A 14,028-nucleotide genomic window follows, 5' to 3' on the forward strand; every position below is an offset into this window, starting at 1 on the left:
TATTGACTGTGAAATTTTACAGGGAAATATGACAGCCTTGATGAGCCTTTTGTCGAGTATTTCCTCAGGTCTCTGATGAAAGTGAGAACTTGAAAGAGAAATCCCCAAGAGAAAGCTATAGACTAGAGATTAATATATTAGCCTCATATGTGGGATCTGGAGTCTCTTGTGACTTGTTCATATCCCAACTGATTATTTTGGAGCTGCCTTCATGCTAAAGCTGTCTTGCTGATGTCATCTGCACTGTTGTCTTGCTATCTGGTTTTGTTTGGTTTTGTTGTTTTGGTTTTTTTTAACAAATCTTGAAATGCTTTCATTTTCTAGTGATATAAAATAAAAGATTTTTTTTTTAATATTTTCCTTAATCTGTTAACTATTTATTTGCCATCTTTATATGGCTCTTGTATCATTTGCTGCCTGGATTGTCCTCCTGCCACCAAAGGGAAGGGTCTTGTCTGACTCGCCCATCTCCACACAGGAAACAATCAAACAAGGATGCAAATGAGTCTTCATGGTAAACATGGGAAGCAGTGTCTCAAATACGAAGAGAATAAATCTCTATCCCCTGAGATTAAGTGCTTCTCTGAATGACAGTTCCTCATGGATTTTTCATTGGGATGATGTACAGCATCCATTATTTTGAAGGACTGCTCTTAGATACAGGTAATCCCACAGCACAGACGTTTGTGGCTTTGGCATGTAGGCATTAAGTCTTAGTAATACCAACACAGGCACAGAATTTTTTGGGCTGTAGAGGTGTCTGGGATGGCAAATTACATCTCAGCCAGGCTGAGCCAAGAGAAAGCATCATAGTTGATATTTTATAGAAAATTATTCACTTACAATAAAGGAGTGGGGATTTGAGAGGGAGGTGTTTCCCCTCAGACTGATCAACTGAAGGCATTTTCATTAAGGGCAATTCTTGGAGATAGGTGCATGTACAAGGTACATGTGGTGTGGGAGTCTCCATTTACAGACTTGCATCTCTGGCTCCTTTGAGTAAAAACATCTATGGCATTAGGTTAGTTACGAAATTGTAACTGATCAAGTTTATTATTGCCTCAAACTAATGCATGGGGTGTGTGTTGAAATTAGTAATAGCTGTAATCTCTTTTGGTTCTCTATTCTGAAGCTTATTTGTAACTCTAAATTAGATCTGTATTTGCATTCTTTCTTTTTGAAGGAAGAAGTGAATCATGTCAGCAGCTTTCACCGGGGTGCTGCAATAGGGCTGAAAGAAGGTGAAGACTTCCCTGCTTGTGTTAGTGCAGTGGCTGTGGTCTGGGCTGGGCTGTGAGAGGATGACCTGAGGACTGAGGCCCCTGTGGCACAGAGTCTCTGCAGGTGGTGTGAGGTTAAAAAGCTTCAGGCTGTAGCAATCTGTTACTGTCAGACTGAATATACATGGAGACTTAGGGTGGGGGAAAGGGCACAACAGACACTCTCAAGAAATGATTCTGTAACATGTTTTTATCAGTAGGAAAGCTTAAGAAAGTGTTGTGCATTTCATTCCTGTACTGTCCTTATTTTGCTGTGGGGTTATTGTAACAATGCTGGACTGATTTTGAACTTTTTTCTGCCCACCCAGCTTTGTTTAGTATCCATTTTTCTTGAACTATCTAGTCTGTGTTTCACAAATTCCTTGCATAAAACTGTGCTATGTGATTCCAAAATCCTGTGGGTAAAAAAATAACACTTTTTCTCTCAGTCATCTATCTTTTCCTTTTTTTTTTTTTAATGAAGAATTATTTTGGTCCTGAAGATATTTAAATGATCCTATTACAGTGTGACCTCACAGCATGATGCAATGATGGTTCCCTGTAGGGGTAAGCAAGCAGTGAGTGCCATATGTACCCAGTTATGTCCCTGTGGAAAATATGTATGAATGTGGGGTAGATTTAGTCAAAGTTAACATCCCTCTGCTTGAGGAAAAATAGGAAAGTGTGACTGTGACTAACTGAATAATTGAATGGATAATTGAATTCATTTCTAAAGGTGACTGCTATGAGAGGGGTAGCTTGTTAGTGAAGAGAAAATAACTTCCTTCTTAAAATTAAGTCTTTTCTGTAAACCTACTCAGATAATAGTGCATGGAAATGGATTTTAATGTGGCTGTGGTCATTTTTTGTATTGGTACATCATTAAAATCACATCTAGTATGTTGAGATTAGAGCAGTTACTCTAATGCATTAGAGAGTACTGAAGTAACCAATGCATAGATTGTATTGTGAGTATTAATATCTGGCTATTTTTTTTTGTTTTTATATGCTGTTTGGCCAGCTGCAGGTGTGTGGTGTGACTCTCCATAACTTAGCAGTTAAAGAGGAATTACTGAATTATTTTGATTTTTACAGCATCCTGCCTGCAGCTTAATACGTACTCAGTACCTCTGGATTTTTGTGCATCTCTCTTATCCATTTGAGAAGTTATGCCAGTGTACTCTGTGCAGAGTTTTGGATAAAAACAAACCAAGACACGCTCTAGCACAAAGGGTAGCCACTATGAAGGACTCATTACGAATGACACCTCTGTATCTATTCTTGATGCAAAAAGAGCTGCTTCTGGCAGGCTTCTCTTCTGCATTTGGCACTCGACATGGCAGATAATCTATGCAGATACTGATCCAGCAAATTCATCTGTCTCAATATGCTGAAAATATACAGGTGTATACCCGTAAGTCAATTAACTCATCTTAAAGACTTCAGACTGGAACTTTCACTGCTGAGTGTGTTCTACCCTCTTTGGCCAGCACTATTTAAACATGCATTCCTTTTATTAACTGTATGTAGTCCATATTGGATGAAATCTAGATAAGATCCGATATTCTCTTTATTTTAACTCTGTTGCTGTTTCGTTCATTCAGTTGGGAATGTGTACCAGAGATGGGACTTGTCCTGTTGGCTTACTATTAGTCCGCTTGGCATGGATCTAATTTCCAAAATACTAGTTTTAAGCTAAAAAACACCCCTAAATACTTAACATATCATTGCTTTTAATAATTCGGAATGACTGGGACTGTTACATTTGTTACATTAGTTTCAGTATACAAGGTACATGTGGTGTGGGAGTCTCCATTTACAGACTTGCATCTCTGGCTCCTTTGAGTAAAAACATCTATGGCATTAGGTTAGTTATGAAATTGTAACTGATCAAGTTTATTATTGCCTCAAACTAATGCATGGGGTGTGTGTTGAAATTAGTAATTGCTGTAATCTCTTTTGGTTCTCTATTCTGAAGCTTATTTGTAACTCTAAAGTAGATCGATCGATCGATCTATCTCTCTCTCTCTCTCTCTCTATATATATATATATATGATCCTGTGGTCATCTTTTCCTCTGGCTGAATTGTTTCCTCTGTTATAAAAGGGATGTCAGATCTTTTTGTCAGTTCAACATTTCATTTTACTTCAGTTATACGTCCTAAAGAAAGATGGAGTTTAGAGGCTGATAAGACCTAACACTTACAGACTGCTATCCTTGCCCCTTAATGTCAATTAAAAAGTTCCTGCAAGTGCAAGTTACTGCTTTTATTTGTCATTCACACATTTCAAGAATGTTATTATAACGAGACTAATAGAGATAATAGTACTTGTACACTTGTGGGTTGCATAATCTTGTTAGTTTTGAAAGCAGATTCTTACTGTGAGTACTTTCATGTGACTGTCACTTTGCATATGCAAAACAGTTTAATTCCTCCACCTGAAAACCAGGTGGAAAGAAAGGACTTGCGCTGTCAGCCAGAAATTATTATACCTGAGTCTTTGGTGTGTGGTGCTACCTGCACACATTCTCTTCTTCCAGGGGGAATGTGTCTGGACTTCTCCAGGAGCAAACGTCCGGTGTCTGTCTAGTTCCTCTGTGTTCCCCTGCTACAGAAGAAGTGAAAATAACCCCATCTTTGGTAGTAAATGGCCTGAGAAGCCCAAGGGCAGGTCCTTATCCATAGCAAAATATAAGCAGGTAGGTTCTTTATCTGTTGGCAAAGCAGGGACAGAATGGCCTGATCCTTTCTTGGTTTTGTCTGTTACACATCTCTAGTCTCTGTCTGCCTATGTATGAGATTTTATCCCTCTTCTCCTTTTCATCTCCATGTTCTTTCATTCCATGCTAATTGCTATTCTGTATTTCACTTCTGTGACATGTCTGTGCATTATCTGTCACTTTTTGAGCTTGCACTTGTTCCACATTATTAAGGCAAATTATATCATAACTGACAACTTAATAGATATTTTCCTCACTAGTGACACAACTCTGCTCTTTCATGTTGGTAAAAAAACATACGAGTGGACAAGTCACTATACTTTTAATCTTCCAGATCTCAGAAAAAAAAAATCCATGCCACTGTTACAACAAGTAGTAATAGAATTAGTTTTTCCTACTGCTTAACGTAACAAAGCAGTCAGTTAAAAGAATAATTTATAAACACCATGTATTTCCATAGAATTTAGACTTAAGGGCCTTATGAAACTCACTGGTATTGTACTCCTAATTTTTAAAAACCTCAGTTGTTAACACCTGCAGGCAAATCAAGGAGATGATACTACTTAAAGGAACAGAATTATGGCTACAAATAAAAGCTGTAAAATATATGCCATCTGAATAAAATAATTTTAAAGGAATATTTGAGGGCTACTGAGTGCACGCTTCACCATGTTGCTCAGAATTCTTTTTTCGTTGTTATAAGAGGTGTAAAGAGTGATATTTAAACTACAGGGGGGAGAGGAGATCTGCAAATTTCCGAGGAGAATGGCAGGAACTACAAACAGCCACAAAGCTGTTTGTGCTGTCTTCAAACAGAAGAATAAGGACAATGTGTTTGTATTGAAATAGGATGGCTATACAGAGAAAGAATAATAATAAAAAAATGGATTTATACTCTCAATATGCTTATTTTGAACTGTTTTAAAAAGACAAAACAAAGCTGTTATTATGTCCAGCCCGGGGCAGCCCCACAGCCAAACACTCCTGAAGCCTACCTGTCTTTTTATTGTTAATAGAAAAGGAACATTCAGCTTCTTCAGGCACTAGAATGGATGCACCTGCAAGTCATGTTTGGGAAAACAGAAGTCTACACTGGGAGAGAGAAAAGGAGGAACAGCCTTTCCTCTGGGGACTGTTCAATGCTCTGGGGAAAGAGGAGAGGTTCACTTTATGAAGGAAACAATGAATGAATTGCGATGGATTAATTTTGATTCAATCTTTTTCTTATTATACATTAAAGTGCTGCTGTGGAGGGTATTTCTTTAGAGGTTAAACATCAGCTGAAGACTTGAAAGTGGAGCACGTGGGGCAAGCAAAGAGATTGTAAGGAATGGGTCAGTTCTTGATGTTTGCTTTGTAAATGGAAATTCCAAAGTTTAAGCTCCAGTCACTGTTCAGCCAAAATATTTGTGTCATGCCACTGAAATACAGTTCATACATTTTTCATGCTGCTTTGGAATTTGGAGAGGCGTGGTCTAGGTCTTTGAGAACACCTGTGAGTGATTAAATAGTTTTAAAAACAAGACCGACTCACAAGCAGGCAGTTGGGCACCTGTATGGGTTGTGATGGCCACCTTGGGCTTCTCTCATCTGAGGGCTCTGAGTCTGAGTTTGCTGTTCTTGCAAACTTTTTTGCAAGATTTTACCCATTTGCAAGATTTTACCCATTTGATAACAGAAATAGGTAAAATCTGAGGCCACATTAAGAATTACACTCATGTTTCAGGGCTAGGGTTGGGCTGCCAGATTGTATTCTGTGGTCAGATCCCCACATCAGGCAGTCATTTGATGTGGTCACATTATGCTTGTGTCTGCTGAGTGTAGAGATACTGCCTTGTTCTGCTGGGTTTGAGTCTGTGCTAGTTCTGTCAGCTGCTAGAAGTGGGTCTCTGAAAGCTGGGTTGTGGCTCAGAGACTTCTGCCTTTCACTTGTGGTTGCAGCTTCCCTGCTCAGGCATAAGTGACCCCATGAGTACTCGTGTTTTCATAAAGCTTTGGCTTTGCACTGGAATGGCTTGGAGCATTCACAAATTCACATTCATAAATCATAGCTCAAGTGATTTCTTTAAAACTTTGAGGATTGTGTATTGTACTCCGAAGATTGCAATATATGCTTAATTTTCATAATTTACAAGCTTTTTTATTCATAAATACTTTGTTCACTTCAGCATTGCCATGAGACTGCTTGGAGTGTTAGATCTGCAGTGCAAGCTTGGTGTAATACAGTTGTGGTATTAATCCTGCATTCTGAGAGATGTCCTGAAGGAAATGATGAAGGAAAGACCTGGAAAAAGGTCTGTTCTGTCTGCATGTGGCCCCTTGCAGTAACTGCTGTCTCAGATGAAGATTCATGAAAGATATTTTAAAAGCTTAAAATTGTACTCGTAACTGTTGCCTGTCCATTTTCTTTTTCAGTGGAGCCCTGAATATGCTTTAGCCTCTGAATGTGAACCATTCCTTGGGAAGGAGAAATTTGTATTGATATATTTTGGCCATTATATAAAAGGATGCTAAAACTGAAATAAAAAAAGAAATAACTGAAGCTATTGATGTAAAAAGTAAGAAAGATAAAAGTAAATACACTGTGATCGATACCAGAAACAGCCAAGGATAAGTGAATACAAACACTAACAGATGTACAGGAATAAAGTTCACTGTCTTTACCATCTAAAAGTTTAAGGCAACAGAAAAAAAAATAAACTGAGCAAAAAAGCCCCAACCTGTGAACCTTACTAGATTTTTAACTTGCTGCGGAATTGTTTTGTATAAACACTGGTGAGTAGCAAAGGTGATTGTGGCTGTGCACTGCACACTCAGTCCTGCGAGGCTCATTGTGGCGATGATATTTTCCTGTGTCCTGATCTCTGTGCTGGCAAAGTGTTCTGCTGTAAATGACACTGTGAACACTGGTGATGTTCTTTGGAGCTGAACCCTGTCTCAGCTATGTGCCATCACTCATAATCTCTTGTGTAAAAAGAACTTTCATTTTAACCTTGTTTGGTTCAGAAAGAAACCCAGTTAAACATTTTGGCTAATGTTAATGCTGAGGTTGTCACAGAGGGAGTTTCAAACCACTGCATTTGAAACTGATGATTAGAACTTTTATTTTTCATAATGATCTTTCTATTGCAAACAGTGTAAGATAACTATAGAATAAACCCAGAAGTAGTATCAGAAGCTGGAATAATACACATTGAAAAGTTAATTTATTTTTAGTCTTTGGGTCTTACTGGGATTAATTCAGCAAAAATTCTTCAATCTTATCTCCTAGCTGTGTGCAAACATGACCAAGGCAGGTTATTGGCCTAAAACTGGAATAATCTTGTTGAGGTCTGTGATACTATTTCAGATTTCTAATTCAGATCGCTAACCTATGACACTCTGCTACAGTTGTGATGTGGAATTTTGTGACACTGTTTCTTGCACAGTTTTCTGAATCTACACAATTCACCAGATATTTGTTACATCCTCCAAAAGAAATTGACTTCCCAACAGATGCCTTTGCAAGAGGAGAGTGTGGGGTTGTGGGAGGGTTTCATTGCTGTACATTGTTCTGGGTATCTTTGTCAGGAGGGTGATGCTGGTACGAGATAGTGGCTACAAAAATGCAGGATCCAGTGCAGCTTTTGGAATAGAGCTGACTTACGTTGATTTCAAATGTCCATCAAATTATGACTTGCATAGGTTTAGTCTTCCTGCTTCAGATAAAAAAAAGCTTAGTAATGAACCTGCCCACAGCATTTCCCTATAGAATATGACTGATTTAAAAACACCCAAAACAAATGAAACAACTGCCATGAGTAATTTTTACAGACAAATCCTTCTTCCCCTTCTTAATCCAATGGTTATAATATAATTGATGTGACATTCGTTTTCTTTCTTTAAACTCATTTTTTTGACAGCGTCCTTCATTCAGTGGCAAACACTAGAAGCTAGTGCGGAGATGACCTGCCTTTTCCCTCAGCCCTTTGTTCTCAGATTTTTCAGGTAACTGGCAGAGCTGTGCCCCCAAAAAGGCAGGACCTCTGCACTGTGCTGCCTGCATGATAGAAATGCTGGCATTGCATTATACTGTTACAAAAGGAGAAAACTTTCCTCTGGCAGTGCTTTCCCTGCACAGACTGGAGGCTGCTCAAAGTGCTTCTGCTCTGTTAAGCTCTCTGAACAGGCTCTATTCCTAAATGCAGTGCTTTACAAAATCAACCACTACAGCTTTGATCCATGGAGAAGGAAAAGGAGAAAAAAAAAATCACCATCTCCCTCCACCTTCACTTCAGTCCTAGACTGTAAAATGTTGGTGGGCTCTCGATTGTAGTGATGGGTCGTGGTCCAGGGGAGGAAATGTGTTAAGCAGCTGAGCTGTGACTTTGTAGGGAGATCTCATTGAAATGGATGCACTAAGCTGAAGGTCTGGAGTAGTTCAGGAGCTGATTCCCAGTGGGATGCCAAGTCCCAGCTTTGGGGGAGCAAAGTTATTTGTCAAATCATGGGGCAAAAGGCAGTGCAGAGGGCTTTCAGCCATGCAATTCTACTCTAGCCTTACAGGTATGGCAAACCTTGGAGCTCGTAGTGGCTATATATTTGTTACCTTTAAATCAGTTGCTTAAATTCTTGTTTGACTTATTGCACCAGTGAGAATGTGATCAGCATGATAATCTTAACATTTTCTTTTTTGTTCAGTTTTAATTTTAGGAAGGAACAGTGAAAGGAAGACTTGTTGCTGGTGTGAGATAGGAGAGAGCAGATAAATTATTTGGTTAGCATGGCTCTTATTTGTGGTATTGTTTAACTAACAAGGGCCGTACCAAGAGAATTCAGTGCCTTTTTTCCTGTGTTCCCCCTCACAACGATATAAGCACGAGGCCTGTGTGTTTTCACACTTTGTTATGCAAATGTGCAGTGTAGTATCAATGATAAGACTGATGAAAATATGTGCAGTATTTGTTAGGGCAGCTTGCTTGTCATCATTTCCCTTTGTCATCTGCATCTCGTTAAAATGTATGAACACATTAAATACATGGGGATAATCATGTGTGATGTGTATCTGGGAGAGGCAGTGGCTCCCAGGGCTGTGGTCTGCAGAGCCTTTCAGCTCTCGCACGTGTGGGCCCTGCTGTTTGCCCTCTGTGATCCGAGCGTGCCGCGATCTGGGCTTGGATCAAACCCGGGAGGGACCGGGGACACACAGAACGGCTGCTGCTGGGGGGAGATCCAAGTTGGCATCCTTGATGTAAAGGCACTCAAAGTACTGCTTTGAAAGGGAAGGTACTTTTGAAGGGTTGCCAAGCCCTGCTCGATAACATGCCCCTTCTGACAGCAGGGTTTTTCCTCCTCTGTGTTTGGGGACTACCCACATGTGTGAGTAGTCAAACAGAAGTGGCCCCTTTGGCCTGTGCTTGCTGGACCAGAGCAGTCCTCTGACCCTTGCCAGGCAGGTGACTTTATTTAATTGAGCTTGTAGATTCTATTACTGACACAAATAACATAAAATACATTTTTTTTTCTAAAGGCAAGTTACTCTGGATTTTTAGGTGGTTTTCTTTCCTCCCCTGCCTCTTTAATCTCTGCTGTAACAGTAAAGGTTGATGAGCGGTGTTGAAGATGTGCTGATATAAACATAGCCAATTGCCAAATCCCTGCGTCAGCCTTGTTAAATTCACGGTTACATGATTATGGGGTGTCATTTCTGCATTTGTGTAGCTGCAGGCACTTCCCTGGGCTCCCAAGCGTGATCCAAACATTGAAGGAACTCTGCTGTTTCTTGTTGCATTTTAATATATAACAATTTTAGTGTTTTTAAGTGTGACTGTCAAGTTACTGTGTGAGGATCTTGAATGAATGAAGTTTCAAAGTCACAAAAAAGTTGGAGCTGTGTGGGTTTTTGTTTGGGGTTATTTTGGGTTTTATCCAGGACAGGCTCTGGGCAGTTACAGGTTACAAGCTTTCAGATCAGATAAAACTTGTGAATGTTGTACAGTTCAGCTGAGGACATGGCATGGTCAGACCCTTCTTCTATTGCACGGGGGTAATACATGCAGGGTGAGGTCTTCAGAACTTTTATTTATTTGAAAAATGCAAATAAATAAATAAAGCCTATAACTGTGATTTAATTCATTCCTTCTTTTGTCCTTTCAAGCATTGGTCTCTCCAAATCAGGTTATAAACAACTGTCAGTGTTGACCCCTGAAAAATACATATCTTTTGCCTTACCACTTATGATATGATGTCATTTCTGCATTTAAATAGCTGCAGGCAGTTTCTTCTGCATCCTGGCTGACTTGTTCTGTAGAGATCTTGGCTCCTAACAGGGAAATCTGAGTCGTCTGATGTGCATCCACTATTTTGATTTTGCCACACCCTGCCTGTGCTGCACAAACTGACAGAGAAGGTTCTCACCAGGCTGGGGAGTGAACAGATTGTCTTGTCTTGGTCCCATTTGGTGTTGCCCAGTGTAAATGCTCGGTCATTGATGTGGTTCAGCTGTGGTTATCACAAAGCTTCATTTTGCCCTCTGTTGGCTTGTACTGAGGCATATCTGGTTTGGCATTTCATGTGTGTTTGCTTTCCAGCTGTACTTATTCCTCCCATATATTTTCTATTTAACATGCTATATTTCTTATATTATAACCTCCTCTTTTGGAGTCAGAACCTCTACTTGGGGACGTTAAAAGGAAAAGCAGAACAATTTTCTATTAGCAACCCAGATTTTGTGTAGCTTTGAATGTCCTTTGAATATACCATTGAACATGCAATCAATGGATGAAGAGATTCTGATTATCAGCAATTATTTCTGATGAAAGGAGCCTCAAAAAAAGTGTCCAGAGAGCTCTTACTTAAAATTGGAACATAGAAATTGGCTGGAGTAGTTGCTTTAGGAAGCACAGAAAAAAAGTTCTCCTTTATGTTACACACATTTTCAAGTAATCATTGGCTATCACCAGGGTGACTTTTTCAAATACAAAAAATAATGATTTTTTTGTGAGATCTGAAATACTAGGAAAAATTGAAGTCCAGGTTCATTTCTTGAAAATATATCCAGGAGCTTTAAATTTTCTTCAGATTTCATAGGAATGATTTATATGCTTGTGTATTTTTGTGCCCAAACCTAGTTTTTTTAACTAGATTGTAAAAAATATCAGAAATGTGATTTCAGTCAGCATTTTCTTTGACAGCAGGCCCTAAAGTTAATGTAACAAGATAAGCTGGTAGAGCTCTTTTGAATTTTGGTTTTTAAAATGGAATCTTGGTTGCAATCTCCTTTCAAAATTCTGTTACTTGCTCAAATGCAGATATTATGTGCATAATGAGGGGTAAAACTGACAGGACATGTCTGTCACTGGAGTAATGAATATGAAATGATCAGTTTGAAATGAATGAACTGTGAAATATATAATTATCGTTCAGTGTTCCATACCTTTCACAATAAAAAGCATGAAATGAAATTTGTGATAAAATGTGTCTCATCTGCAATACTGTAGGATAAAAGCCGAGATGTCACGGGTCAAAATCATTCATATTAGCAATTCATAGAGATGGTTGGTAATTAGGGACCAAGTGATGAAGATGGGAAAAATAGTGTTTAATATTTAGCCATGAGATTTAGCCAATTAATTAAAAACAACCCCAAATGGGTAGAAAATGAAATTTCATTTTTATTCCATCCGTCTGTCTTTTGTTTGACAAACTAAGTTTTTGTGCACTGGCTGGAGCCCTGGAAACTCTTTTTACAGCAGACAGCAGTAATTAGGAAATGATCTGTTTAATTATCAGGGAATACTAATAAGGAATGAATGGAAACTTAACTGTTTTTAAGATTAGACAGACAGAAATGAATTAATTTATAGACATAAAGAATCTATCTTATGCAAGTACACATATCAAGCTCATGTTAGCAATTAATTATTCTAGTATTATATAGTACCTGCTTTGGAGGAAAAAGTATTGATTCCATATAGTGTTTCTCAAAATCAGATGTTTTCTCCAAATGTGTATTTTCATTTTTGGAGAAGAAATGCAGCTAAGTTGTTACCTCCCAACCAGTGAGCATTCCTTGGGATTGTGCTGCCCGAGAGTGGGAGCTCCTGTCTGTCTGACCACTGATTATTTCACTGTCGTTTGTGTGCTTGCTAGCCTGTAACACAATAGAATGTTTTACATCAAGTTTTAAACCAGCAGTTTTCCATCATCATTTGATTTTTTTCTTTCATTTGCCTTAGTGCTTTCAGCAGCCCCAGTGGCTGCCCATAACTCATGAGCCACATGTGACTTTTGTGGGGCTCATGGGCCCCCGTTCCCAGGCTGGGAGTGTCACCTGACAGGCAGCAGGGCTGTGCTGGGAAGGGAGGAGGTGGTGGCTCTCTGTGCCTGCTGTTGGAAGAACTGCCAAGTAGGCATCACTGTAGCAGATGTCACTTGCCATGCAAGCGAGTGAAATATCCCATCCCACAGCGGAGCAGAGGAACCTGCTGCCTTGTCATCTCCCACGTGTAACCCAGTTGTAGACTTGGTGTGGTTTTTAATGAGGAGGAGGAGGTTTTAATCATGTGGTTTTATATGGTCAGGAAGATTGGTCAGTCTTGCCACAGTTTTTTGTTTCCTGTGGGATCTCCTGTACAGTGTGCCCCAAGTCTAAAAGCATTTTGGCATTGCCCAAGTAGGGCAGAAACACAGGCAGGAACTAAAAATTTCTGAAGAAACCCCAAAAGAAACCTTGCAGTGATATTTATATCGGCATCTGATGAAAGGCTGTGCAGATCTCAGAACGCTGGCTTCTGTTTTGTGTAATAACAGGGAGGAGAAAAGGTAACCCACACAGGTGATCTCTATGTTTATTTTCCTGTACTTGGATGTCTCCTTCCTCACCTGCTTGTATGATCAGGCTAAAATGAGGGGGGCAGTTATACAGGGAGGTTACTTGGAGTCAAGATTTAAGAGAGCTGGAAAGCTGTCTTAAGTTGTGGAATTTGATAGTTTGTTCTCATTCCTAAAGAGGCTGAAATACAAAAAGCATCTTGGTGCGGTCATTGGAACCATATGGGGACAAGAACCTTGTTGGGGCAATGTCATGGTCCAGCTCTGACTAGAACTGTGGGAACTCTGACTCCTAATGCAGGCAAATTCTGCCACACTTTCACCCCGAGCACCACCTGTATCCAACATTTGTTATTTAAATACATAAATGTGGATATGAGGAAGGAGTACTTGCTAATATAAGAATTGCATTTTAAAACTTGGCTGTTGGCAGTATAATTTCTATGTAAATAGACTGGTATGTTTTGAAACACTCAGCAATTAGGAGACACTTGAGGATGTTGAGGGAAGAAAGAAAAATAAGAGCCTGTTTCCAGGTTGAAATGCCAAAGAAGGAGGTGAGGGAGCTTTGAGGGAAGAATAAACAATTCAGATAGGATCAGTGATAATTTTAGGTTTAAATCTGTAGAAAATGTACTGAGAGAAAAGATTGCCTTGGAAAAAATAAACACTGCATTGATAATGAGGAGGTGCATAAAAATCAATTAAATTAAGCATTGTGTTATAAAGTCAGAGCTGTTTATAATCAGAAACAGCATCAAAACTTAAAAACATATTTCTTTCAGGCAGTTCCTATGTCTAGACTAAGCTGTTAAAAGAAAACAAATGAAGTAGAAAAAACTACATTGTAGCTAGAATATGTCTGAAGAATGCAGTATAGTTATGGAAAGCAGGCTGTCAGTGTGTTCACCATATGGATTACACAGCCCATGTAATTACATGCATTCTCTGTCTTGGAGAGCTGAAACACAGAGGTCTTGACTCTTAAAATGTCTGGAACACCTACATTGCTATTGATTTTTGGGGGGTAGAGAGATCTTTATTTGTTTTGGAGTGTATAGAAGCTTCAGTCAGGACCACAGACTAATAAGAGGCATTGTATTAAAGTGAAAAGAAGCTGGACTCTGTCCCATAAACCTGTTGTTCTTCAGGAGACAATAGAGAGTCTGTAAGAAATGACCAACATGGGTAGAACTGCACTGAATTGTACCAATGCAGAAGACACTCCAGTGTTATC

General features: G+C 39.2%; 1 protein-coding gene across 1 annotated transcript in view; it reads left to right on the plus strand.

The window, feature by feature from the left end:
* Positions 1-605: 605 nt before the first annotated feature.
* The window catches only part of CLSTN2 (calsyntenin 2), a 213,684-nt gene continuing 200,261 nt past the window's right edge, over positions 606-14,028 (plus strand). Inside the window, exon 1 of the mRNA XM_048314740.1 lies at positions 606-663. Within this exon, the coding sequence (XP_048170697.1) occupies positions 618-663 (46 nt within the window). The 5' untranslated portion in view covers positions 606-617. The remainder of the gene's footprint in view (positions 664-14,028) is intronic.

The sequence above is a fragment of the Corvus hawaiiensis genome, chromosome 10, assembly GCF_020740725.1.
Source record: "Corvus hawaiiensis isolate bCorHaw1 chromosome 10, bCorHaw1.pri.cur, whole genome shotgun sequence".
Lineage (NCBI taxonomy): Eukaryota > Metazoa > Chordata > Aves > Passeriformes > Corvidae > Corvus > Corvus hawaiiensis.